Source organism: Nelusetta ayraudi, unplaced genomic scaffold (genome assembly GCF_046127955.1).
Source record: "Nelusetta ayraudi isolate G7.1 ecotype Tasmania unplaced genomic scaffold, CSIRO-AGI_Nayr_v1 ptg000027l, whole genome shotgun sequence".
Lineage (NCBI taxonomy): Eukaryota > Metazoa > Chordata > Actinopteri > Tetraodontiformes > Monacanthidae > Nelusetta > Nelusetta ayraudi.
Genome location: NW_027466077.1, coordinates 5,822,855 through 5,849,882, shown reverse-complemented (window position 1 = coordinate 5,849,882; position 27,028 = coordinate 5,822,855). Strand labels below are relative to the sequence as shown.

Genomic DNA, 27,028 nt, shown 5'->3' with positions numbered 1-27,028 from the left:
GCTTGTGTCCCAGTTGCCATTCAATTCACACCATGGAGCACGAGTTCTACGAATGCCCGGAGTACCTCTCCAATACCCCAGCTGAGGCGGAGAGAACCGAGGAGTACGAGTATGAGGTACAATTTTTCATCCTTTTGCCATAGATGCGTACTCACAGAGCTGTACGATTGCCGAGAGGTTTGGATGTGATGGCGAAAAAAAAACATATCCATCGTCGTCCAGACGTGCCTCCTTTATTGCCCTTTCTCTCTTTGTTCCTTCATCTGTCGGTGCGTGTCACAAATTCCCTTGAGTCAAAAATGAAGAGCATTGACACACCGTGAGATGGGATCTATTTCATTTAGAGTTCGGGTATTGATTCATGTACATTTCAGAGCCCCGGTTCCTGCCGTTGCTAATGCCCTCAGGATTGTTTAGTCTGAAAAATGCATTAACTCACAGTTGGTGAAGGTAGAAGCAAAGAGCTTTTCTGCATACCAGGAGCAACGCAGCAAATCTAGTGACTGCTAGACTCCATACCTCACCTGCCTAAGCGAAGGGACCTGTTTAGGACCTGGACCCTCCAGCGAAGGTCCTACTGATTTTGCTAATGTTGTTGATGTTGCTACTGTTGCCCAGTAGACAAGAGTGTAATACAAGAGACTCATCATAAAAGTGAACTAAACTTATACCGTATTAGTTGCTATTTTGGGTATGACTTGGGTATGGTTCAGATTCATGTTGTTGAGGATTACCTCCGAGTTAAGATTTTAAAAATTGTGATTTACAAACCATTTTACAAGCAGCTTCAAAACAACAAACGGAGTGCTGTGAATGTGGACCCTTTTTGTTTTTTTGTGTTTATGCCATTTGTGCCTGTGGAGTTTCCATCGTGACACATGCCCCGTGTCACTCGCACGGTGGCCCTCGAGGTCATGCTAGGTGACAGTGACGGGTAATATTTGCTGCCTCCAGTGGTCCCACCCGGTTTTAATAGGCACTTCCTGGTTCAGTGAACTGCATTGTGGGTCATTAGAATTCCCCCGCGACCAGCTGTGGCCTCCCCTTACAACACAATCACGGATGGGCCGGCGTGAGGTAATGGCAGCAGTATCCGAACGAGGTCAGCCTGTTACCCGCACTGACACACAAACACACACACACACGCACACACTCACACTCATACGGCCCACACAGAGCAACAGACTGCCCCCCCCCCCCCCCCCTTACCTCTGTCCATCCGTGTGTATCAAACTGAAACACGGCTGCCTTTCCTCCTGGATGAATCGGAATAGGGCTGCCATTCCCAGGAACATTATTCCTGACAGGTTTAGCTTTGCTTCCAACTGATTGTCCACATGGGTTCTCCCGCTGTCATGAGACTCCTGCCGCTTCTGCCAAATCCACTGTCCTGAGACACTGCCAAGTGCCAGATAGTGAATTCATTTGTATGAAATGGATTTTGTGGTTGTTTAGACGAAATAAAAAAAGTGAAGTTTACAGTGTTTTAATTCAAACCTCCAACTTCACAGCACAATCTGGTACGACTGTATGTTTGTTTTGTTTTGTTTTTTTTTGTTTTTTTTGAGAGGCCAGTATATTGTGTGCTTTGGCCATTGTGTTTGACAATGCAGTTAATAAAATGGCAGCAGATTGTGAAGTAGCTGCCAGTTAACTGTTTGCCAAAATTAATCAAAATGTCTTAATTATTCTTCAGAAATGTTTTTTTTTTTTTAAATTTTTTAATGAATTCTTCAGTTTCCAAAAAAACCCCACATATCTAATTACTTCGGGAATGGCTTGGATAATGGGTGCGTGGCTCGGGGAAGCACAATTGCATATTGTGAAGAAGCAAACGGCACAGGCCAAATTATTTCAACCCTTCCCCTCCAGCGAAAACAAGTTGACAACCATTTCCATGTACCACGTTCAAAACGGCAAAAATGAAATGAACAATAAAATGGAATTTGTTTTAAAAACGGCCACCAACCATCATGCCAATGTGCCCAAAGTTGCCACAGACCCTCCACCACATGCCACTGAACAACAAATGTGCGCCCGACTCAGTAGTTGCACATTGTACGTAGTGCAAACAGGATGACGATCGCCGGGAGTGTTGTCACGCTGGCTGCTCATTAAAGGCCGCTGACGGCTCAAAGGAAGTCGTCATCTGCAAAGTGGAAACAATGAGCCAGTGCGCGTTAAGCGCGGCAGTTAATACTCTCAGAATGAAACATGAAGTCACCGTTATGTGCATATCAAAGTGAAATGGCACCGGCCAGATGTTTAAAGTGGCGGGAGACCATTGCGCGCCGCATGTTGTCATGTGTCTTTATCTGCCGCCATATGGCTGCAGTAGCATGTGGTAAATTAAAAGTTGGTGGTGGTGGGGCGGAGGTGAGGGGAAAGAGGGCCCACGTATTGTTAAGAGGAGAGCATAAATCCCCTCAGTTGACACAATGGGGTTTTTATAACCACGTGAAATTAGTCACCGCTGAGCCGTAATCGGAACTCGGCGCCGCCGCCTATCAGGATCCAATAATCGCTAATCTAGCCTCGCCGCCGTTTTACCGCCACGAGGCCGCGCGCATCTGCTGCCCGTTTACGGGCTGGCTGCAGCACGATTGTAAGTGATTCCAGGAGAGCGCCAATGGGTGCTCACACAACGGCGGTAGCGCAATTAGCTCCCAGCGTGCATGCGCGGCCGCGCACCGATGGCTAGCCGGCCGCACTTAACGGGCAGGTGTCCCTGACGGGGGGGGGGGCCTGGGCTGTCAAAACCGGTGTATGTGTGTTGATACTATATTCTAGACTCCTAAAGCACCCCACCCTTTGAAGGTCAGGGCCGCCTGCACAAGGGGGGGGTTAAATGCCACAGAAATAAATTACCTCCCCTGTCAATCTCTGCTATCAAGGTTTCCCATGATAGAAAGAAAAAAAAACATCTCTATTCATCCGCCTTTTACCCTCCTCCCCTTTTCGCGGCCGGAGCTCGCTTGAATTAAATTTGGCGGCGTGGGGTTAATAAAGATTACCCACATGGCCATATTTATTAGATTACCTTTAAACGCAGCAGGGATCAGAGCCGGTGCAGGATTAAATATGGAGAGATTCCCAGTGGGAGGCAAGCCCGCGGTCGGTGAAATATCATCGGTAACCATCAAAGAACCGCCGGTCCTGTACAGGTTTGTATTTGATACCAACTGGGTTTTTTTTTTTTCTTCTTCTCGGGACGCATGTTACGGCACCCCGTTTTTTTTTTGTTTTTTTTTTAAAGGTATTTGTGTATTCTGTTTCATTCCGCCCACACACACGCTTTTGTGTTTTGTGAGAATCACAGAAGTACTCAGTAACTGCTGTTTCCCATGATGGATTATTTAGCAGGTAGCACAGAGCAAAAGGGGCTAAAAGAAGAATTATTTCAAATTGGGCTAATCATTGTAGCAATTACAAAAATATGTGCTAACCAATTTGCATTACCATGGTGTTCAAGGGGTCGGTTTACTGATTATCTTTAGATAATTCAAACGATAAAAGCCTTTTTAACGGAGCGCAAGCTAACACAGCAAATTTCAAAGAGTTTGCATTAAATCCCTTCACGACACGGAACATAAGTCAGCTGTTTCTCTTGAGCCGATGACCTTGAACTCGTTGCCGGCGGACACAAGATGGGGCACAGTCGGGTTTGGTTGAGTCTTCCGAAGGGGAAACGTGTTTTGTTTTGTTGCAGGAGGTGGAGCTGTGCAGGCAGAACAGCCAGGAGAAGCTCGGCCTGACGCTGTGCTACAGGACGGACGACGAGGAGGACACCGGCATCTATGTCAGCCAGGTAGGCACTCCAGATTCCAAACAATTAAGCCTGGATCGAAACAGCCAAGAGGTCTGTGATGTTAAAAAAAAAAATAAAGAAACAACTAAAAACGCTTCATTGGAAAAGTAGCAGCTGCATTTCCAGAAAGCTCAGTGATTGGTGTCTTCATGAGCTAATCAAGCCCTGTCACGCACAGCCAGAGAGGAAGTCTGCTTTGAAATGCGGTTCCTACGATGCCTTTTCTTGTTCTCCTTCCTTCGACTCCTCCCACTTAATTGAAAGTTTTAATTAGCTCCATTCACTTTCCGCCCTCCAGCAAGCGAATTGAAAGATTCCTTTGTGCGCTCCACACCGCCTGAATGCAAACGTTGCAAACCAAAGAGGGAAATGTGCAACAAAGATATTGTTTTTCTTGTTTTTCATGTCCCCCCCCCCCCCCAAAATCAAGTGTTGATTTAGAATGTGCGCAAGCAGCGCCTCGCAGTGCGTGGCAATGAGGACGGCAGCAACAAAAGCTGAATGGGAATCTGTTTTGTTCGACTGCAGGTGCTTTTTCAATTCCGCACGCGAACAAATTTCAATTTAGCCACTTTAACCAGTGTCTTCATTTTCCCACCTATTCTTCATCTATTACACACACACACACACACACACACACACACACACACACACACACACACACACAAGAAAAACCATTTCAGAACATTGTGGAGTCAATGTCACACCACGGCAGCGCAGCTACTTTATGTATGTCATAAAAAGGGTAAAAATGCTAATTTCGCACTATATAAAAATGTAGGTCTTTGAGTGAATGGATGTATCTGGGGTGTGGTCTGTTTTATGTTGTCTGTTTGTTTTTTCAAACTTTTACCGAGATTTGCTTTCTCCCATGTGTCGCTATATCCCTTTTGATCTCTGGTGCCACAACAATAGAACACGTGACATCACAGTTTGGGGTTTGTTGTTTCCATGCAGCTCCTTGGGGATGCATTTAAATGTAGAGGGGGGGGTGGGTTGGTTCAGTTGACGCCATATCAGGTCTGTGCTAAAAAAAATATAGACGTATCTGAAGTATTTTATTCCGAGCTCAGTCAGTATCACTTCAATGCCCAAGTTAAACACCAAGTCCTTGTGGAAAAAGCCGGCGTTTATGTAAAATAGAAGGTTGTCTGCAAGAAAATAAGCATCTTCTCTCGAGCGGTGCAGTGATGCGCCAGTGGTTCATCGTCGGAGTTGCAGAGACACACAATGACTGGCTGTCACCATCGATTTTCATTCCCTTTTTTTGCAATGTGTGCGTGCAGGTGGAGCCAAACAGTATAGCAGCCCGAGACGGACGCATCAAGGAAGGCGATCGAATTCTACAGGTGACTATTTTCCTCTCAGAAGCCGAGCAGGTTTAATAAAGGAGCTGACACGGCTTCTGCAGAATGGCTGTCATTCAACCTGTAATTCTTCATCCGTCACAGGCTAGAGGATGTATATGTAAAAAAAGAAAAAAAACATTTATTTTCATTTTATTTATGGTTTTAATTAAAACAAATCTTCCATTGTAGCTTTCCTCCAAGCTCTTCTGGAAGGCAGACTTTTTCTCTTTTTTTTTTTTGCAAAGCAGCTTCCATCAGAGACGACACATGTATATTTAATCACCTCGTTTTAACAGAGAAATTGAGTTGGAGCAGGCTCTACATCATCTGGAGTAACCCTGTCTTTGTGCTACTCTCTCATTATGCATGGAAACCCCACGAGAGTCAGAGAAAAGGCCTGATCTTGCCCCCATTAGGACGTTGCAGTGGAATATCAAGTTTACAGAAACTTCTGATTCTGTTTTATTTATTTATTTATTTTTGGGATAAAGGTGCTGTACTATCTTTTCTTTAGAAAATGTTTCCAGTGGGAATATTTTCTCTTCTTTTTTCTTTACTTATTTGTTTTACCATTGAAACACATGGCTGAAAAAGTGAAACGGCTCACACGCCTGAAAACCAGGTGATCCTCATCAAAGTAAGCAGCTCGTCATTAAGATAACTAGGAGAGCGCCTGTCTTTTTTTCCTCCTTATTGAAACTTCTCTTGGCAATTGTGTGTGTGTGTGTGTGTGTGTGTGCGTCTGTGTGAGAGAGAGAGAGCGAGAGAAAGAACACGGGTGAAAGTAATGCCAGTGCAGTTGCCTCACACTTTGCAGATGTGTATTTTTTATTGTATTTTATTTTATTTTTTGCACTGGACCACTGTGGCATCTTACTGCCCTCTGCAGGTCAGAGTTCCAATTGACTTTTTGACGTACAATTTCTTTATGTGCTGTTCCTGGAAAAAGAGACGTGCATTTCAAAATTTTTAGTTTTTTTTTTTTTAATTTTAAATAAAGGTGCATGTAGAATCTGGAATCTCAAACCAGAACATTTTGCGCCCGCAATTGCAGCTACTGATGGTTTCTTGTAGCAGTGCAGTGGTGTCTTGACATCTACAGACTGAAACTCACTAAAAATGTATTTATATATTGACAAGTATTAAATTCAAAGTCAGTGTTGCTTTCAAAGGAAAAAAAGAACAAATTTCAGTGTTTTTTTCTTTACTTATTGTTTTACTATTGAAACACTTGGTTGATAAAGTGTAATGCCCAACACACATGGAAACCAAGTGATCCTCATCAAAGTGAGCATGCCAAGCTGCTGTCTAATTTTTGTTTTTTTGAATCTCATTAAAATTTCTCCAAGCGTGTGTGTGTGATTATCAAGACGTGAACTCAAAACCAGTGGCTGCAACTTATTTGACATTGTTTCACAACTTTGCTTATTTACCTTTTGTGGAGTTGAAGTGAAAAAAAAATATAAGAATCTTTTTTTTTTAAATCTGAGGAGTTCCGGTCCTCTTAGTCCTCTTAGTAAACATTTTTTTACACAGCTCACCAACGTTACTTCTTGTTTATGGCCACCGTACACTGTAAGACTCAGTACCTCCATCTTTCCACTGTTTCTGTGTTGCGGCAGAGTGAATGATGCCGGGGTGCAGGGCCTGTTGTACTCCTGGCCCTATTATCTTTCCCTGACAGCCCCATTACTCTTCTGGAGAAAAGATGAACGCCACCTGTCAGACAACAGTTAATTGTGTGTCTGGATGTGTGGTTGGACTGGGCACTCGCCACCGTATCCGCCCTAACAAAGCAAGCACGTTGTCTACCAGGGCACTTCCCTGAGATTGCTTGAAGCTGCCGTTGGCAGGGCGAAGGGAAGGAAAGTGTGAAGAAAGAGTCTAATGGGCAGGGGAGAGTGGATAGTGAGGGGGAAAAAAAAAAAAATCACCTGGGTGTGATCATTAAAGGTGTGTGTCGGGGGAAACCTGCTGTAGCACCTATTCTTAATATAATAACAATGATTCTTCTTAATGTCCCGTTAGAAAAGGTTGAAATTCACCTACGGCATTCCAAGCTGGTACACCATTTTAACAGTCTCCAGGGTGGTTCTTTTAAACATGGTCGTCAATAATCTGCGCCTTTGGCTTACAGATTAATGGCAGTGAGGTGCAGGACAAAGAAAAGGCTGTTGCCTTGCTGTCAAGTGAAGACGCAAGAAGCATTGTGCTGCTGGTGACGAGACCTGAAATCCAGGTAAGCACATAAACGCCTCCATGGGCGCCCTGCCCTATCTCAACAGCATGTCATGTCAAGCAACAACAGCTGCAGACTAAGTGCCTTTTACTCCCTCGAACTGCCTGTCTGATTGTCTGGAGTTTCTGCACGCACACACACACACACACACACACACACACACACACACACACACACACAAAAGACGAGACCATTTCTGACAAGGTGCTGTGTTTTCAGCTGGAGGAGGAGGTTTGGCTTGATGAGGAGCAACAAGCACTCATGGAGGAGCTCAAGATGGAGATCCTTGAGGAGAGAAGGAAGAGGGCAGAGCGACACTTTGACAGGGGAGATGAGGTGAGTGTGAAAGCCAGAGAGAGAGACGCATCAAAGCGAGGACAAAAAAAGCTCCAATTTAGAGCCAGACCTGTTGTCATGGAAAGGTACTTGCACCTTTTGAAGCCTGGAAAGAAAGTACGTTCTGGAACAAGAAGGGCGCAAGCGTTTTTTTTTCTTCATAAGATTAAATAATCCTCAGGCTTTTGAAAGGCAGTACCTGGCTGGAACACTGGCACAACTAACTGCCTTTTCGACATTCCTTATTTCGACGCTACAGTTGTATTTGGAGGATTGAGGATGAAGGTGGGGTCCACCCTGCACAAGTGCATCAAAGCCACATAAACTAAAAACAAGCCATCTCCCTTTCGCACATCAGCAGGATTTAGAGTTGCCAATTAACCTCACGTGCCACTCTCGTTGTCAGGACTAACAATTTCTTATCCTATGTTTTGCATTAGTATTATGTTGAGGAAGAGATGACCACAGACACTGCTACCTGTTCCTCCAACAATCAAGACAAAGACAGTGGGTTTGGACAGAGCACAGACAGTCCAGAAAACCAACCGTTGCTGATGAAACTCCATCGGCGAAGCCCTGCCCATTGCCTTCGGGAGCGATGGAGAGCAGAACACCCGCACGCAAGACGAGAGGAGAGGAAGCTTTCCAAGGGCCAAGGCCATGAAGGGATCGTCAGTATTCGTAACAGTGGTGGTGGGATAGTTGGTTTAGAAAATAGGTTCCAGCAGCTTCTAGAGCTCAAGTGTCAAATCCGAAATGGAGGAGAGTGCGGTGTGTACTCTATTCGGCACAGCATCGAGTGCAGTGTTACAGAGAACGGTGTATTGGATGGAGATGATGGGGATAATACAGTGGAGGGAACTGGAGTGGAGGAAGAGTTGAGAATGCTTAATGAAGAACTGCGTAGCATCGAGCTCGAGTGCCAGAGCATCATGCAGGCCCATCAGCTCCGGAAGACCCACCAGCAAGAGCAGTCGCAACCCTCGACCACACCAGTACGAAGCCCCAAAGATAGCCACAAGCGACACGGCAGGTTGGCGGACATACACGAATACCCAGAGAGATCGGACAGTGACAAAGTCAGAGAGAAAGACAGCTCCAGTGCCTACAATACGGCAGAGAGTGCACGGTCGACACCACTAGGTATGGAGAGATCCCCGGATCACTCTCTGCAGAGACAAATCACCATTACTAACCAGAAGAACCTCAGACTGGCTTCCTCCACTTCCTCCAGTCCAATTCCAGTCGCCAAATCCCATGGTACGCCAAGTCGTAGCAGACCAGTAGACCCAGGTCCTGTTATCTCCAGTAGCCCTGACCAGAGCAACGCTTCCCGCTCCGAGTCAGACCCTGCCTTACCTGCAGATGATGAGAGGTGTGAGAAGAAAGGGAGGAGCAGGGATTCCAGAAGGGGGATTCCGTATTGTTCACCATATCAGACGACACCGTACCAAGGCCAAGGATCCATGCAACTACAGGTAGGTACAGTTAGAAAGGGAGCAGTGGTATGTCTGAGGCCAATTCTTTGTCAACATTTTTTTTTTTTTTTTTTTCCATCTGTGTTCAGAGTTACATGCAGCTGCTGCAACAACACTCATCCCTGGAGTATTCCCAGAGCCAGCTCAGTTTGCTTAGTGTCTGCCGGGATTCCACACAACGAAGCGGACGCCCCGGGGAGCCGCGCCTGGAGTGGAAGGTCAAAGTCCGCGCTGATGGCACTCGCTATGTGGCACGGAGGCCAGCTCGTGACCGGATCCTGAGAGAGCGGGCGTTGAGAATCCGAGAGGAACGGAGTGGTGGAATGACAACAGACGATGACGCCATGAGCGAGATGAAAATGGGCCGATACTGGAGCAAAGAGGAACGGAAGCAGCACTTGGCACGGGCCAGGGAGCAAAGGAAAAGGAGGGAGTTCATGCAGAAGAGCCGCCTTGAGTGTCTAAGAGAAGGTTCGGCCAGCGGTGCCGAGGTCAGAAAGGAGATTAACATCTTGGAGCTTAGTCACAAAAAGATGATGAAGAAGAGAAACAAAAAAATCTTTGACAACTGGATGACCATCCAGGAACTGATGACCCATGGGGCTCGAGTTCCAGAGGGATCCAAAGTACACAATGCCTTCCTGTCTGTTACAACTGTCTAGCAGGCACAAAGAGCATTGCTTAAGTTTAGAGACTGAATACTTTACGACCGGGTAGCCTGCATTTCAAAATATTCGGCTTAGTATGATAAAAAAGTCAGCTTATGAAGCAAAATTTCACCAGTCAGGGCATTTGTAGCATCATGAAGGCAACGATTACGAAGACTTACAGCGGTACTATGTAGATTTTCAACGAAAAATTATTTGAAAAATCATTTTCATGATTCATTCATTGATTTGTGATGAATGAGAATGAGAAAATGGCAGCCCTGCTACTGACCCTCCAGGTTGATCTGGTGTAGGAGAGTTTTAGTGGACTTGGGACCAGCGTCCCCTCACAAGGACATAGCTCACTTTGTAGCAAAGTCAGCTCACACCTCTTGCTTGCTTACGAGAACTAGCTAGCTGAATGTCTCCATTAGATCAAAATGGTTGCAAGACCAAAAAAGACATTGTTGGAGGAGGCAAAAAGAACAGCTGAGTTACAGACCAACCAGACTGGCGTGTTCTTGAAAATGCAGTAATCCGATACCAGGCCAGAACAGGCCCTGTGTCAATGGCAGGGGTGCCGTTCTCAATGTAATAAGTAATTAAACTGTAAAATGATGTTGTGTTGAATTAGAACACCTGCTTTGGGTTTCTTTGAAGAATGTTTGAACAACCATGTCATAAAAAAAAACACATTTTCTCTGTTTTTACACTGGCATTTTGGTAATGCAAATACTTCTTACAGCAGTTCCCTGTGTAGCATCTCGGTTCACTCAAATTCACGCAAAGTGAAGAACCAACACAATGCATATCTGGACAGTGTGTCTATATCAACTGCTTCCTCTGTTCCATTGTTCTATCAAGTGACTTAGCTTGCCTCGTTCAAGGTGGCATTTGTTTTTATAATGGGGATGATACCATATTTTTCACAATTTGTAAACTCTGTAACTTTTTGTACGAGAATTTTTTCTACGCTGATTGTCAACGTTCTGTAAACTTTTGATCGTAATTCTTTCTTGTTTTGTTTTGTGTTTTACTGAACATTCAAACTTACAATTGACAGTATTTGATTGTACTGAGAGAAATCAACACTCGTGTAAAACTCTTAAGAATAATAAGTTTTACCTCAACTCAGCAAACCGGTTTCTTAATTAAAAGATAAACACAAATTGAATTCTTTATTCGAGCATAAAGAATTATGAAGCCATTGCTTCACCCATTAACCCTTACTATGAACATCAAGTGTGTGACTTATGTTTAAAATGGTAAATAGATTAATATTTATATGGTTTATTATCATTTCTATTTATTTAAATTCATTTCTATGGCCTTTGGCACCCTTGGATGGCCACGACAAGGCACCGCTGGGAAAGTGTGTCATGTGTCATCAGCCTTTCAACTCGAACCAGCTGCTTCTCACTGTAAAGTTCATCAAAGAGGCCTTGAGTTCTGTATGTATTTGTTGACGGTAATATTTGTAATAAACCAATGATAATTAAAAAAAATATATATCGTACTCGGTTGTTGCTTTTATCAGATTCTCTCGTATGTCTTTTTTTTGCTTTTACTTAACGTACATATAATAAATAAAATTGAGCGATAACTGTACCATAGTTACCAAGAAACAAGGTATTCCAATGAGTGTAAAGTCATCAGTGACTTCAGAGGAGCACTAAATGCTTCTGAATAAATGCTTGAATAATGTTATTCTGCAAGATTCTATTAGAACTGGAGCATAAACCAAAACCAAACGGGTGACAGCTGCATCTAAACATCAACTGATACAATTGCTGCAAGTGCTGGGAAAACTGGCACACCTGCTTCAACCAAACAACCCAGACGTCATATTCTGGGGACCGCACGGAGCATTTTGATGTATGGCGGCACCGAGTAATTTAACCTGTCACTACAGTTTGCAATATTCATGGGGGTGGATTGTTGTGTGTGTATGTGTGTGTATGTGTGTGGTAGTTGGGGGGGTGGGGGTTTGTCCATTTAGCGATCGGAAGCGTCAAAGCCAAACTGCACCTCGGTTTCAAAGTGTTAAGGAGACGCCGGTAGAGTCTCCGCATCCCCTGTCAATCTGCCGTGTCTGTCCACAGCCCAGTGAACTGAAGAATTAATGAGAGACGTCAAACTGGCCTGCAACAACCCCCACCCCTCTTTATCCATAATATTAAATCAGGTGAGCGCCGCTACCAGCTATGCCTTGCAGCGACACGGCCGTCTCCCTATTGCAATATCCAAACTGGTTCTCTCTGTGTGACAGGAGCAGCACAGGAAGAGTGGGATAATTCCCTCCCATCAACCTGGCATTATGAATGATTAATCCCGACGTGCATTGCCAAGATAATTGAATGCTGATCCGTTTGTAACGTGCAGTATCCGGCGTTGAAATTGGCTGGGATTTCCACACGTCACCGGGGCGGCGTGGCCACATGACAGAGGTATCAACGCCTTCAGTCGCACGCAAGCTTTTAGACAACCAGACTGGATGTAAGAGAACGAGAAATTCGAGAAATGCGTCCTCTCAGTTGGTTTACCCTTGCATCAGTGCTTGGAAATTGGGAAGGAAACTCTGCCTGGCTATTCTTTTGTGTGCCCGGAAGACAAAAAAATAAATAAACGTTCAAATCCAGATGTTAATCTCTTTTGTGCATATGTTGTGGTGCCAGCCAGAAGAAAAAAAACATAAGCATTTTGTTCTTATCGTCACTGCCGTTTGGTTTGGTTTTGTGTTTTCTGCAAAACTTCACAGCTGTCTATTCCGCTGAATCCAAAGCCCTTCCTCACAGCGGGCTGCTGCTCCGTGCACACGTAAACACGGGTATGTCAAATCAATATATCCCCCGCACCTCTTCAACAATTCTTCTCATCTACGCCAGTCTCATTCAAATTCCAACAGCTGAGCGGCCCGGAGTTGGCAAGGCGGCGCGGAAGAAAAAAAAAAAGGGGGGGAGAGTGCAGCGTGCAGGCTCTCTTTAATCTAGCAGCGCCTTTGAAGCAGCCGTGAATGAGCGGGACTGGAACAAAGTCAGGTGTTCTTTTCCGAGACTCGAGGTTTCGACAGTGTGACGGGGAGTGGGTGACACTTGCGTGTGTGCGCTGGAGTGATGACTGTGTGTCTGCTGGTGTGATTGTACTGAGTTTGCCAGTTTTTTGGGGTCAGGGCGGGAAAACAAGCAGATCAAAAAGTAGATATTTGGGAAAGAAACATGAAGAAGCAGCGTGTCTGCAGTGCACATATAGTCGACCTCAAGCTAGAATCTGCTTGAGCGATTGTGGGTGTTGAATTTAGTGAATTCTACGTGTATGGTCTTGCATCTTGGATTAATTCTGTTGTTTTAAAAAGAGCTTCAGACCCCATAATCATGGACTGTTTGGCCGCCATCAACTTCTACACAAGGTTGTCAGGACACTGTTGATATTTGTTGTATTTTGGCATTGATTGTCTTCACAGGAAATTGAATGCATTACGAAGATCTTTGGATCTTCCATAGTCAATGCTGACAAACAAACAAATTAAAAAAGGGGTAGCCTTTTTGTATCTGCATTATTAGTGATGTGTTGCACCACCTAAACGAAGATTCACTCATTAATATTCAACCGGTGTTGCCTGTCACGCAAACAACTGTCATATCATTTTATGCAGCACAATCGAGTCGCGCCGTGTAATAGAAATAAAGAGCTGATTAGGGTGGAGTAATGACTGATAATTATGCATTCATTAACCATCTATTTATGGCCTCAATTTGGTGCTAACGGCTGCTGCAGACTTCAAATTAGCAGCAGACTGGATATTTTTTTACCGTCTTTGCAGCATCAATCAAGAATCTTTGATTTCTATTTATTTTCTTGCCAATACCTCTGAATTAGCTTCATCCTTTCTTGACTGGAGGTCTGTTTTGGGAATTTCCCCCAGCTGATTCCTTTACACATATAGCAATTTTTTTTTTTCCCCCTTTCCAGATCGGAATCGTGAACGACATTTTCTTTCCCAGGCGTTGACAACAGCAGTTGAGGCTCCAGCCAATCTGACACCTCCCGCATCTGGAGAGGCAAACATATTCTGTTTCAGTCTGGCGGATGTGCTTAACTATTGATCTGGCTGGCTGCTCCTTATCTTGCTCAGTTATTACCGGTTTACTGCAGGCCTCCTGACAGGCTCAGCAGTCTGGGGTGTTGTGCTGGGAATAGCATCTCTGCTCTGCACTGCTCGGGGGATTCGAAGCTCGATTGAGCGGCGTTAAAGACACAATAACCTCCTGCTTCATCTTTGAGCAATCTAATATCCTGGAAAATGTGCAATCAAAAGGATGAATGGAGAAAAGAGACGCTCGACTGCGCTGTTATGAGCCTAACTTGGGTTTCCTTCGGGTTATTTAGAGTTTAGTTCCCCGATCCCCCCCACCTCCCGACATTTTGATGACTGTGAAAACACACTTTCCTTCGTTCCTCTTGAAGCAAGATGTCTTTTTCCTCCTCATGTCAGAGAGTAATGCAGGGGGTATTGGTGAGCACAGTGGAAGTGGAGCCGCCCATTTAGTTACAAAACTGAATGTCTCATATTGACTTTCTGAAAATGGAGCCAAAAAAGCAAATGGTAAAATAACTCGATGGTCTGTAGATTTGAAGGACGTGGAAAAAAGCACCTACTGAAGAAACCAGCAGGCTGGTCATTGTTGAGGACAAAACCATTTACACTTGACTCGACGGCTCAGACTGAGCTCGCGTCACCAGAACGATGAATTCAAGTCAGTGGAGGGCTACAGCCTTCTACTTCCGACGGAGTCTATCGACGTTGCAGGCCACTGAATACTTGATGTGTCCCCACCAAGTTACTTCATCTTCCATAAACAGATGAGCACTCCCCACAAATGACCTACTTTATAATGGGAGACCTAACCAAGTGTCATTAGCCCTGATGAAAGAAAATTGATTTCTGTGGCATGTGGGCTTCCATACGGGAGACAAATGCATGTGTGTGTGTGTGTGGTGCATACATGGTGGTGTTTTTTTTTTCTCTCTCCCATGGTCTCTGTGATGCTGTGAAAAATTAGTACAGGAAATGAGACAAAAATCAGCCCTCACTCCGTCTCATTGGAGTAATTGATCTGAGATTTATGAGAAGCTGGTCTGTGAGGCCGTGAGTCACCGAGGCCAGTGGGTCCAACGCCTGGACGATCAGATCAAAGTCCCGCCCGAGTCCGGCAAATTACCAGAAGGGCCAGACTGGCATTTTGACTTTGTCAAAAGATACAACCTCAGTGTCAGCAAGAACAACGGCATGCCACAACAGGAGCTTAGCTGACAGCCAGTCAAAGAAGCGCCAGCTAGAGGGTCGATCGCAGTAATGAGCATTTTCACACGGCGCAGCTCTGTAAATACCAAGCCAACTGAAAAGAGCGGTCGATAAAGACACACTCTTGGATTGGATTCTACATGGTTACGTTCGCCTCCCACGGTCAAAAAGAAAAAAGCACGGCGATTTGTTTCACACCCCAGATCGACTGACGCCCCTTAACTGCATCTCAGGAGTCATCAGCAAACAGAGCACTTAACTGCAGATTGACGTAGGGGGGCACTATTATCCGCTCATGCTGTAATCCTATCTATTACTGCTATGTTTTAAGATAAATGCCAAAAGGAACAGGGTTGGGAAGGGCGGTCTTGTGTTTAATGGCTGAGATGTAGAATTTAGCTTGAGCGAAGACAAGACAAAACATTTGCGAGACAGGAATGAGCAACCAAAGTGCTGAACAATTCAATCATTTATTTACCATTTAATCACTTCAACATAGATACTGTTAAAGTTACAGTATTTCCTCAAAATGTTTTTTTTTTTTTAAAGAAACTGTTTGAAGAAAATATAGCCTTAAAAAAATCATGCTGACCCGAACCACAAATGGAGATACTTTGCAGCAGCGATGCTAACTTAGCCTCGAGCATAGCAAGCAACACTGAAGCTGACTTTTCTCATTTAACGAGGATCAATGCCCGCAGCTACATTTCTACTATGACTTTCACTTTCAGGCGTGTGTGTTTGTGTGTCCTTGTCTGCTTTAGGTGTTTTCAGTTGCTGCACCTACCCCCCACACACCCCCACCCATTACCGCTCCCCACACCAGTGAGTTTGTTTCCTTGCCCGGTATGGAAGCAACCCTGCAGGGTCCTTCCTAATCATGTAATCCATCCATTCACAAGATGGAACCTCCTCAAACCCCCTGTATATTTATATTTACCTCCCTGTTCTCCCCGGGGGCAGTGTGTGTGTGTGTGTGTGTGTGTGTTGGGGGGGGGGGGGCAGGTTGCTGTCCTAGCTAGCTAATAAGCAATGAGCTACAGTGAAGTTAATGCCTCGGCGCTTCACTGGTGGGAGAGAGGACCTGAGGAAATGTGTGAGGAAGGGGGAGCAGACGCGGCTATTAACACCGGAGCACCTTCACCGTGTGTACATCCAAACAAACCAGAGACAACCCCTTGCTCTGGGGTGTCCATATCGCGAAGCAACGCACAATCTAAATGCAAATTGGAGCCTCCCAAGAATCGATGCCCACCCCCCAAGAATCGTGCAACAACGAGAAAGCAATTGCAGGTACGATCAAATAATTAGACCTGAATTTTTAAGAAGTCTGCGTCTTTGACTGCGGAGGTGTTTTCAGGGCTCCAGCCAGTGCCAGTGGCGGTGCTTTCCAAAGCCTTCCACACAAAAATGTCCGGACATATTGCAAGTTGTGTGTTTTTTTTTGTTTGTTTGTTTTTTTGGTCTCCTTTGCTGCTTTATTACTTTGAGAAATTGTTATATAGATTTTTTTTTTTTTAATACATATTCTCAGGATGTTCTTTTTTCAGCCTGGGAAGAAAATGGTAATTACATTTTAATGCATGTGTATACATTTAACCTTTCGTGACACCAATACATTAGGCGCCCTCCTTGCTCAACATGAATGCTCAACAGGGAATGGATTCCTGAGAGCCAGGCCAATTATTGGTCGAAGGTTTATCTGTGCTCGATCCCTTATTGTGAAAGCAAAATTAAAACGCTCACATTGCTACAAAAGCATTGCACCATTCTACAGCAGAGTTTGTACGAAAATGTTTTGCAAGGTCCTGTATTGTACCCATTCTGAGATCTTTATTTTTCATTCCTGTAAAGCAGCCTTGCGCATTTAATTCAGGTCAACAGCACTTGAGTACTCTGCATCCAAAAAAAGAAGAAAAAAAAATGTTACGTTGACCTCACCTTCAGTAATCTCCTGCACACAAAGTTATTGGGTCACAGGGAGCGTACCACAACATAATGCGCACACTTCTTTAAGGGAGTTTCTTGGAGAGTTGATGTTGGTGGAGACCCATGTGAAATTATGCAAAAAGGAAAAAGAAGGGATCCCTTGTGAGAGCTGAACTCAGAAGCCAACTTGTGGCTCGCAGCCTTTTTCTGTCTGAATAATTCTACGCTTCCTGAATTAATTATTGCCCGCATGCCGAAGCACACATTCACAGCAGGGGTGGGCTGTCGTGAGCTTAAAACCAGTGATAAAACACAGTGTGTTTATGGGAGCACTTGCAAACTGCAAGAGAAAGAAGTGAGCGACTGAAGCTGAATCAGGCTTTATTTTTCTGAATCCCGACACCGGGTGGAATAGTTCAAAAAATCCTTTGGCTTTATCTTGCGTATCCATCTGGGAAGGAGCACATGGAAAGTGTTTGTAAAGAGTGACACAAAACTGGAAAGGGGAAAAGGAAGGAGCAAGTGCTTGATGGTGCTGATTGGATGTGAATGGCAATTTTAGCTCAGAGTCTGCCAACGAATAGTGGCTTGCCACAAAGCAAAGGCTCTTGTCCTTAAGCCAACTTTTGCAGAGGTTCGTAACAATGTTTTCTTCTGTGGACGCGGAAAGAAACGCCACCAAGATCTGCTAAAACGTCACTACTGCAGCGTCTGCTTTTATTATCTGCATGGGAAGCTGTTTGACTAAAACATCAGTGGAAAATAAGGACAGATGAAAGTCGGTAACATGTCTGTCAAGTCAACATTTGTCTGCCAGACCTTGTCAGGCTTTTTCAACTCTGTCTGAGGCTAAAAAGTGCTAGCATAGCCGAGATTCTACCAGAGGGCAAAAGTAGAGGAAAAGAGTGACAGTTAGAGTTTAATGGATTTAGAAGCAAAAGTAAAACAAACCAGTCTGGTCGTGTAAAATTGCTGAGATGCCACTCTATCAAACCCCTCCCCACTGCTCTCTTTAAACAACCCAAACACATCACAGCTAATTCACCTCCAGGCGCCGAGAGCGTCTACCCGTCACGTCCCCCCACCTTTTTCATCTGTTTCGAACACAATCGCGTGCAGAGAATCTGTCAAAATGCATTTTTCTCCCCAAAGAATTCTCAATGCGCTTCTAACCAAGGACAAATCAATTAGCCGGCAGATGGTTCTGGAGGACGCCGATGCCGTGTGCCTCAGGTGAGAGGCATCGGGTGGCAGGCGAGCAACTGTCAAGTGGAATGCTCGTCTGAGTGATTCCCCCGATGTCGCGCACAAAGGAGACGCAGAGTCGCTGCCGATGTCAGACACACGACACCGCAAAATGGGCATTTGCAGGGAAGAGAAAAAAAAAACGATGCGAGGAGAGAGAGAGGGAGGGGTGGGGGAGGAAGAGTGAATATTTCATATTGGCATCAAACTGAATCGTATATTAGCATTCCTCAAAAATCACCCCAGGTGATGCTAAAGAGACGCCGCGGAAGCCGGGATCATGCATTTCTGTGCCGTTCGAGCAAAAAAAGAAAGAAAGAAAGAAAGAAAGGAAGAAAGAAAGAAAGAAAAATAAGGGATCAGAGAGTGAATAATTTCTTGAAAACTTTATCAGGAATTACTAGAAGGGCGGGGAAGAGGAAATCCATCAAAAGAATATTTCGAATAACGGATTTCAGCGGCGGAACACGCCGGCTAATCTTAGCCGCTAATCGCGCGCATGGAAAGGGACAATACATCAAAGTAGTTAATTAGGTAATTTTTTTTTTCTGTCCCGGGCGCCTTTCATTTTACCTTCCTTCTGATGAGATAACATGCTAACCGAATTAGCCCGCAAGGCTTATCTGCAGGTAACCAGGACGACGGTGTGGTTGAGTAATAATCGGGAGGCCTCGGAAGGAGGCAGCAACAAAAGGTGGGCATTTTGAGAACCTGTGGCAGAGAATGATGGGAGACCAGCTGGCGAGGCCTATCGGTGACTGGACCCCATTGTCTTCCCTTTAGCCGTAATTACGCTGCACAAAGACAACAGGATTGTGGGACAAAGCCGAACGGACAAAGAACAAAAGATAGTAAAACATTCATTATAAGACGACCACGAGAGCCCAGAAATATCTTTTCAGATTTGACTAAATCTGTCTGATTCTGCTAAATTGTCATTGCGATGACACTTGCTGACAAGTGCACGCAAACTCAACACCACAGCCCCAGCCTCCCAACACTGGCTTGACAAGCAGGCTTTTGTCCGATCACAGAAATGGACCTTAAATAGCTGCCGGAACTCGTACTGACGCCTTCTAATTGAGATTCATGGCTCCAAAAACCAATCAGATGAAGTGATTAAGTCTCAGCTTGTCCAGATCTTTAAAAGCGTGGCTCCTACTTTCCTCCTCCTCCCGGCGCATCATTGTCTGATTGTCCGCGTCTCATCATTTCATTATTAATCTTTCTTTGTTTTTTTTTGCGGAGCAGCGTCGCTCCCCCGAGAGCCGGGACTTGGTTCAATTAGAACATGTAATTACTCCTCTGCGGCGCTTGAAATGCGCGTCTTTTTCTGACTTCAACTGGTGATCATGATCAGAGGATCAGAGCTGGAAAAAAACACGTCGGCTCGGATAAAAGCTTCGTGTTTGATTTGGTCCGTCGGTTTTAGGAAGTCGTGGAAGTGCAGGGGTAAAAAAATGACAGATGCCAACTGTAAACATGGGCAGCGTCAAACGAGGGAAGATATAAATCAATCTTTTATAGGAGAAAAAAGGAATGGTGGAGATTTAACATTGTTTGTTGTTTGTTTAACTACATTCCACCGTTTTTTTTTTTTTATCACTAACTTCAGTCTAAATAAACCTGTCATTAATTAGTTGATGAAGTTATGCTGTCTCAGTTCTGAGAAAAGATATTCCATGCACATTCCTTTGTAGCACAAAGCAATTTACTCTTGAAAGAATGGCAACGTCTCTGCTCAGATGTGCAAGAGATCCACATTTGAAAGGTACCTCCGTCTCCATAATAATCGTTTTCTAAAGCAAATAAGTAACATTTAATTTGTCAAAGCGTTTGACTGACTGACCAGGACGCCAACGGAAATGTCCAGCATTTCATTTCACATGCGGTGTTCGTGGCATAGAAAGGATTTTAAATTGCCAATGACGGATTGATTGCCATCATTTTGAAGAAACAGCGATGCGCTTGTTTTGATCCGAAGAAGCAAATTGCATAGTTGCGGCAGTCAGCCATTGGTTAACACCTGCAGAGGCGCATTAAGCGACGGAACATTGCGGATCCGCCTAATATCCATGTCAATATGCAAACGGGCGCAGGCTTGTCGCTCTCATTTGCCAGCGTAAATGCGGGTAAATATTGGAAAAATGTCAACGCTTTTATCGCTACCAGGAAGCAGGAGTAGCCTCGCCTCACAAGACGGCTTAATCACTGTTGACCATTATCGAGGGCTGGAAGCGGCGCTGATCAGAATTTAGGGCTTTAATCAGCGTTGACCAATAAAACGCGTGGCCCCGCGGTCGGCCCTGACAGCTGAGATACCGCGGGCCTCCGCCAAGAGTGTTCCTCTTTACGACGGCAGTGAATCAAAAAGGAATTAACCACTTTGCAAACAAGACATTATTGTGATGAGTCGAAGATGAACGACGAGGAGCCGGCGCGGATGGTCTTGGCTCCTCTCTGTTGCTACCGCTCCCCCGATGAACGGGGGAAATGCGAGGAGTCAAGCGGAATCTTGACAGCTTGTGAGTAACCTCTAAAATAGGAGTCCGTAGGTCCGGTTGGCTTTATGCGAACAATGCAAGTGTATCAAAGTCAAAAGAATTTGTTTGGCATGTCCAAGATGGAGGGTATATATGTCAGGTAACCGTCTACACGAACACGGGTATTTTGGAAACAGTTGGTTTCTGTGAACCGGAGTTTTTTTGTCACCGGTGTCTGGGATTAACCTTTTCGAGAAGTCCGGTTACAACAGTCATAGGCGGACAGGGAAACCAATATTTATGACCAGGAACCAATAATGCAATAATTTCCTGTCGACGTTGTCACAGTGTGCGATGGTCAGCAGAAGGGTGTATCCATTAGAGGCTAGTAGACGTGACCAGCTGACGGAGTTGCCGTTATGGAGAGGTTAGCCCAAACTGATGCCATTTAGTAACGTATCACTGCTTTGTGTGTGCTCCGTAAAAAGAGCTTTTATGCTGCCGTTCTTTGACTGACGCTACCCCCATTTTGGTGAATTTTGTTACAGTAAGCAGCAACTCCACTCCACTGTCCACACAAAAGAATCTGTGCTGTTCCAGTGTTGCCATTGTTGTTTATCCAGTCATTCATTTTTCCAGCCTTGTGATTGGTTTATATGGTCTTCCTGTTAGAATTGACATCGCCACCCACTGCCTCTGGCATATGCATTCTATTGCTTGAGGCGGATTTTATGGTTCCATGTGGATGGAGATAGTTCAGAAAGTTTGGTTTCAAAAACACCCGTGTTCGTGTGGACAGCGCCCCGGAGGCTGGTATGCCATAATTTCCCGTCGGTTTCGTTCCCAGATCGAAGCACAAAAAAGACCTGATGAATTCCATCTCAGATTCCAGCTTCAAAGTGAACGGTGATGGGGAAAAAAAAAAAAGAACCCAGCTGCTGTCAGCAGGGTGGCAGAAATGACATCTCCGCAGCTGGCAAATGCATTCTTCACACGCTGAACAGGAAGTCTTCCGTCGGATGTAAAGTGAATTTCTCTCTCAAGAATCGTTAACCTCTCAGCGACAGGATGTGCCACTTCTTCATGCCGCCATTGCAGCAGCAGGGAAGTCGTCACATCGTTTCCCAGCCTGGCACTGCTGCACTGCCTCGAAAACAATCTACCAACCCCACCCCAATCCCCCACCCCGCCTCCCTAAAAGAAAACCCCAAAACGTCCTCTTCAATTGAGTCGTTCCGCGTTCAAAAACCCACATGCTGTCAATATCTCTTCACTCTTGCTTTGTTACCCTTGTCTCTCTCCCAGTGAGCGCCGCCGGCCTTTATCTTCTCCCTCTGGAGCCGTCGTCCGAGAAAACCGGCCGCTCCGCTGCTCGCAGGAGCTGTCAGCGCCAAGGGGATCGGCGTATTTCCCGCATCAAAGCGAAGCCCCAGAGGTCTTTGCGGCCCCTTCTCGCCCTTAAAACGCTCCCCACAGCAGGACGATCCCATTGCTGCGAGTTGGAGGCTCGGGAGAAATGGACGTCTTTCTTCCCGCCTCCTCTTGAAAACCAATGGGCGGAAATCTGTCCAAGGCACAGACGTCTCTGCAGTTATTTGACTTTTGGTTTGGTGTCTTCTGAAAAAGAACAAGACGAGGAACGGAAGTGAAATACTTCAAGACAGAATTCTGACAAATCTGTTTGTAGATGTGGTTTCCTCGAAACCTCAGCGCGCGTTAAGAAATTCACCTGAGAAATTTTACGGAACTAGCATCTTTTGATACGACTTCTCCTAACTTGCGATCTTTTTTTTTGATTGGGGCCAATGTTCGCAAATGCACTATGGTCGCTGGTTTGCCAAATTAACTCGCGTGGACTATGCTGTGTACGTCTACCTTGATGCCTCCAAAACAATAACACGGCCATTGGTGTGATCAGATCCATCTGGATGCACAAAAAGTCTCCTGTTGCCTTGCACAGTGTCTTTATGTACCGCAACCTTGTCCTCGCACAGCGCAAATCTATTTTTATGAGGGAGATGAGCCCACCACCACCGCCGCCAGCACCACCATTACCGCCCCCCTCCCCCAACACACACACACACACACACACACACACACACACACACACACACACACTTTTTTCCCTCTTGCGTTCCCTTCATTAGGAAAACCTCGTTAAGTCCCATGAGATTCTATCAGTGATTGATCCCGACCATCAGTGTTGCAAGCTCCTCTTGCATCCTGCTCGCCGGAACATCGCGAGCGCTAAGCCTGATAAACGACGGCTGATAAACTTTAAGCGCGATTTGATTACCACGACTCGGAGCGCCGCCAAGATGCGGTGAGCCATTACCCAGCATGCAGTTTTCGGTTTTCTTGAAATAATCGAGCAAGCAGATGATCATTTGCCACAGGAAGGTTTTTTTTTTTTTCTTCGCAACAGCGTCGTCGCTTCCTACCTGTGGGGAAACCGACGTTTCGAAGAATTTCGAATCGCCCACTTAGTGAGACGTATCTCTGAATGAAGGCGTATGGTGTGTACGCGTTTCACGCTCTAACCTGTGCGTCACATGACATAATGTGGTGGCGGGAAGGCGAGGAACTAAAATTAGCCCCGGTGATCCTTATCGTCATGGGAACAGGTGCGATAAGGCATCACTGACGTGTTTTTACCAGCCGGGGTGATCTGAGCATTAGGCGGTGTGAAAATAACGACAAACGCAGAGACGCACGCACGTTTTTATTCTTCATTTTTCTATAGTGCCTCACCTCAACTGAGATTTAAAGCCTGCAGTGTTTGTCCAAGCAGATCAATGAGGGGCTCACACCACACACCAGGGAGTAGGGTGTCCTCAGCTGCCTGGCATAAACAACAAGCAGTTTTTCGTGTATATGTAGGTGTAAAGTTATTGCAAAATGAGATAAAACAACCAGCTTTTGTCTCAAAAATACATCTTGCATTAAAACACGCCATGTGAAGATATTGTGATTGTAAAAACATTTGAAGCTAGGTATATACACATATACACTAGATGTATATTCCTTCAACAAAAATAAAGAGTGTGCCCCAATGTTCGCAGTAATAATGATGTAATGCACCATCGTCACAATTTCTAGTACCAACCCGCACCTCTGGATTGCAAATGTGGGTTGCAAAATGGAAAGAGAAAGTGTTTGTCTCTGAGAGTAAGCAACAGTTGCGTTTTAATTAGCTGAAAATGAACATTTTCGCTGCTCCAGGTTTGCACCGTGTTCCTACAGCAGTGCAGAACATTTCCGCGTTCCTCACAGCGAAATCACCAAAGCTGGGATGTGAAAAGCTGCGACATGAGAAATTAAAGGGATTAACGTTAGCGTTGCTTGTGCTCCACTTTTTTCTTTTTAAATTCGCTGTCTCTGTCACAGGAAATAATTGAGTTCGCTCTCTTCATTGGGAGGCGACAACTGCAAACAAGCGCGACTCGGCGCTCAGAAGGACATACGGCGGCATTGAGGCGGCCGCGGACTTGGACGCGCTTACATCAACACGCACACACAGACACACACTCGCCTAGTCTGCCAGGTAATTGCTGTCTGTAAAGGGACAGGTGCTTGTACAATGGAGCTCCAGTGTCCAGGCAGGCTCCATTCAGTGCCACTGTAATTACCTAATTGAAAAGCATGCTGGGGAAAGATTGCGCTTGTGTGTGTGTGTAAGGATGGAGTAAAAAGAGAAAAGATAAGCTGCGGGTTTTTTGCTGCCACACACACACACACACACACACACACACACACCGTACCACATGACTGTCCGCATGTACCATCGAGCGTCATTGTGCAAACCATGTACAAATATTCCCGTGACCACAGGCTGAGGGGCGTTTTTTTTGCGAATCAGATCACTCCCAGGGGGTAAATATTCCCCCGCTGTGATTTCGGGATGGAGTGTGCTGTAATGGGAAATCCATTGTCGCCTGATGAGGGTGCGGAAGGGGGGGGGGGAAGAGGGGGCGGGTCACAAAAGGTTGGGGATATAAAAGCAGTGTGGTCGCTCTCTTTTTCACACGTCAGGCCCACTATCTGCTCCACTCTGTCTGCTGCGGCTCAGGGCCTTTATAGAGGGATCTGTGGACAGGGGCGGGCAGATGTGCTGAGTGTGTGTGCGCGTGCATGCGTGTGTGTGTGTGTGTGTGTGTGTGTGTGTGTGTGTGTGTGTGTGTGTGTGTGCACGCGTGCGCGTTTACAGTCTGAATGTGCATTTAAATGTGCAGCTTTGTGGGCCCATCCTGCTCTCAGAGCGAATTCTATGTATTCAAAAAGGCTGATCATGATTAACTCGATCCTCGACTACAAGCAGGCTTGACAGCTTTAGAGTATTAGCTGGCCTTTTTTTTTTTTTTTTGAACGCTTTTATTGTCTTTTTTTCATCAGTTTTCTTTTTCTCTCTTATCCAGGATGCTGAGGTTTCTAATTCTGAGACCTGGCTAATCTTGGAGGCACCTAATCAAAAGTGTGTTTTGGAGCCTCACAGGATTCGCCTTCTGATTGCCTTCCTTTCAACTGTGATGAAACCGGTAAGCAACGGCTGCCCTTAATCACCCCCCAAAGAAGTTGAGAAGACGGGATACAGAAAACAGCTGACAACTAAGCTAATGCTACAGAAATTAGCACGAATGTGGCAGTCGCGGCTGTTTTTGTCAGAATTGAACAATATTTTCTACTTGAAAGACATAAAAATGGGCAGTTGTTGCTAAAAAACAAGTCCTCAAGGCTAATTTAGCCTTAACTAGTCATGGTTCCCTCAGTTTCCCTCCAAGTTTTCCTTCTACTTTCCCAAAACACTTTCAGTGGGCTCTTTCTGAGATGGATATCTGTTATAAATCTAAAGCGCTCAGGAGACACGCGGGGTTTAAAATCTCCCATACTTTGAGTTTAATGGGGTTTTCTTCTTTTTTCAAAGTATGACCCAAAGACCTCACTGGCTTGACAAGGCGATAACATCTCGCCATTGTCCTTGGATGCATTTGTCTGACTGCAAGAAGCCTCGTTTTGGCTCTTCAGCGCGCGGCCGGTCTAGTACAAAGCGAAGGTTCTCGTATCCCCAAGGCTAGCATTTCTAAGTAGCCCGCCGCTCTTGAAATCCTCCTTTGAAACCATTTCTGCTGCCAATTCTTGAGCTGCACAACACAAAAAAAGAGCGTCTTTTCATAGGCACGTTCTTGTGTTTTTCTTTTTCTTTCCTTTTTGTATTCGCAATGCAGTTTTGGGCGACCTCTGATGGGCGTGTTGGGAGGAATGATAAAAACAAAACTGAATCGGCTGGGAGAAAGTGGGTCAGATTTCAAGGGTGGCTGCTCTTGGAAGTAATAGGAAAGATGCCAATTGGGGGGGGGGGGTGAAAAAGAGAAAGACATTAAGAAAAGGGGAAGGAAGTTTCAAAGGGTCGAGAACCTGCTCAGAGACCAGAGAGTACAAAAATATAAAAATAAAACACACGACCGGGTTTGGCTGAAAGACCCACGATGGAGTCCGCAGAGTGGTGAGGGAGCTGGTCAGCGTTCTGCCTGGCATTTACCGCGTGGAGTTGAGCAAACAGGCAATAAGCTGCGGAGTAAATACAACCAAACAGCCGCCACCTCTGCCCGTTTTTTTTTCCGCCCACAGAGTGATCCAGAGAAGATTCCATCGTCGGCGCGAGTGCGGATGTCATTTTCCATCTCGACGGGCATCAAACGTGCCCGTCGCGGCCTCACGCGTGTAAATAGATGGCGGCGGGACGTGACATTTCCGCGCTACGTCTCTCATCTGTGCATCCGCGGCGACATGTAGATCCCATCACAACGTGCAAACGACCCCCGACTGTGCAATCCAGAACTGTGTTACATGAAAAAACAGCTTCGTACATGATATTTTTTGTGTTTTCTTCTACGTGTGGGAGAGTACCCCCCCACCCCCCCGCCCCCCCATGTTCAAACACGCCATGTCTCCGCTTGTGCTATCTGTCCAATCAAAAGCTGTCGCTTTTGGTCGGATGCGGTGAATGAATAAAGCACAAAGGGCATGTGCAAGAGAAGCCCCGGGATCAAACCTCACAGATTGAAATATGGGATGCGCGCAAAGTGGTTTTAGCAGGAAGGAGTCAGAGGAGGGGAAAAAAATGACACACTTGTCAGTGAACTTCCAGCGGAGTCTGAAATCCATTTCTTTCCCCAAGTGACAAAGTCTGCAACTTTTCTCTTTTTCTCTCTCAC

At 45.4% G+C, this 27,028-nt stretch overlaps 1 protein-coding gene across 1 annotated transcript in view; it reads left to right on the top strand.

Moving 5' to 3' along the window:
* Positions 1-11,352, top strand: part of pdzrn4 (PDZ domain containing ring finger 4) — a 28,543-nt gene extending 17,191 nt beyond the window's left edge. Inside the window, exons 3-9 of the mRNA XM_076030286.1 lie at positions 14-116; positions 3,710-3,808; positions 5,095-5,157; positions 7,295-7,396; positions 7,616-7,732; positions 8,173-9,210; positions 9,300-11,352. Of these exons, the coding sequence (XP_075886401.1) occupies positions 14-116; positions 3,710-3,808; positions 5,095-5,157; positions 7,295-7,396; positions 7,616-7,732; positions 8,173-9,210; positions 9,300-9,872 (2,095 nt within the window). The 3' untranslated portion in view covers positions 9,873-11,352. The remainder of the gene's footprint in view (positions 1-13; positions 117-3,709; positions 3,809-5,094; positions 5,158-7,294; positions 7,397-7,615; positions 7,733-8,172; positions 9,211-9,299) is intronic.
* Positions 11,353-27,028: the final 15,676 nt, after the last annotated feature.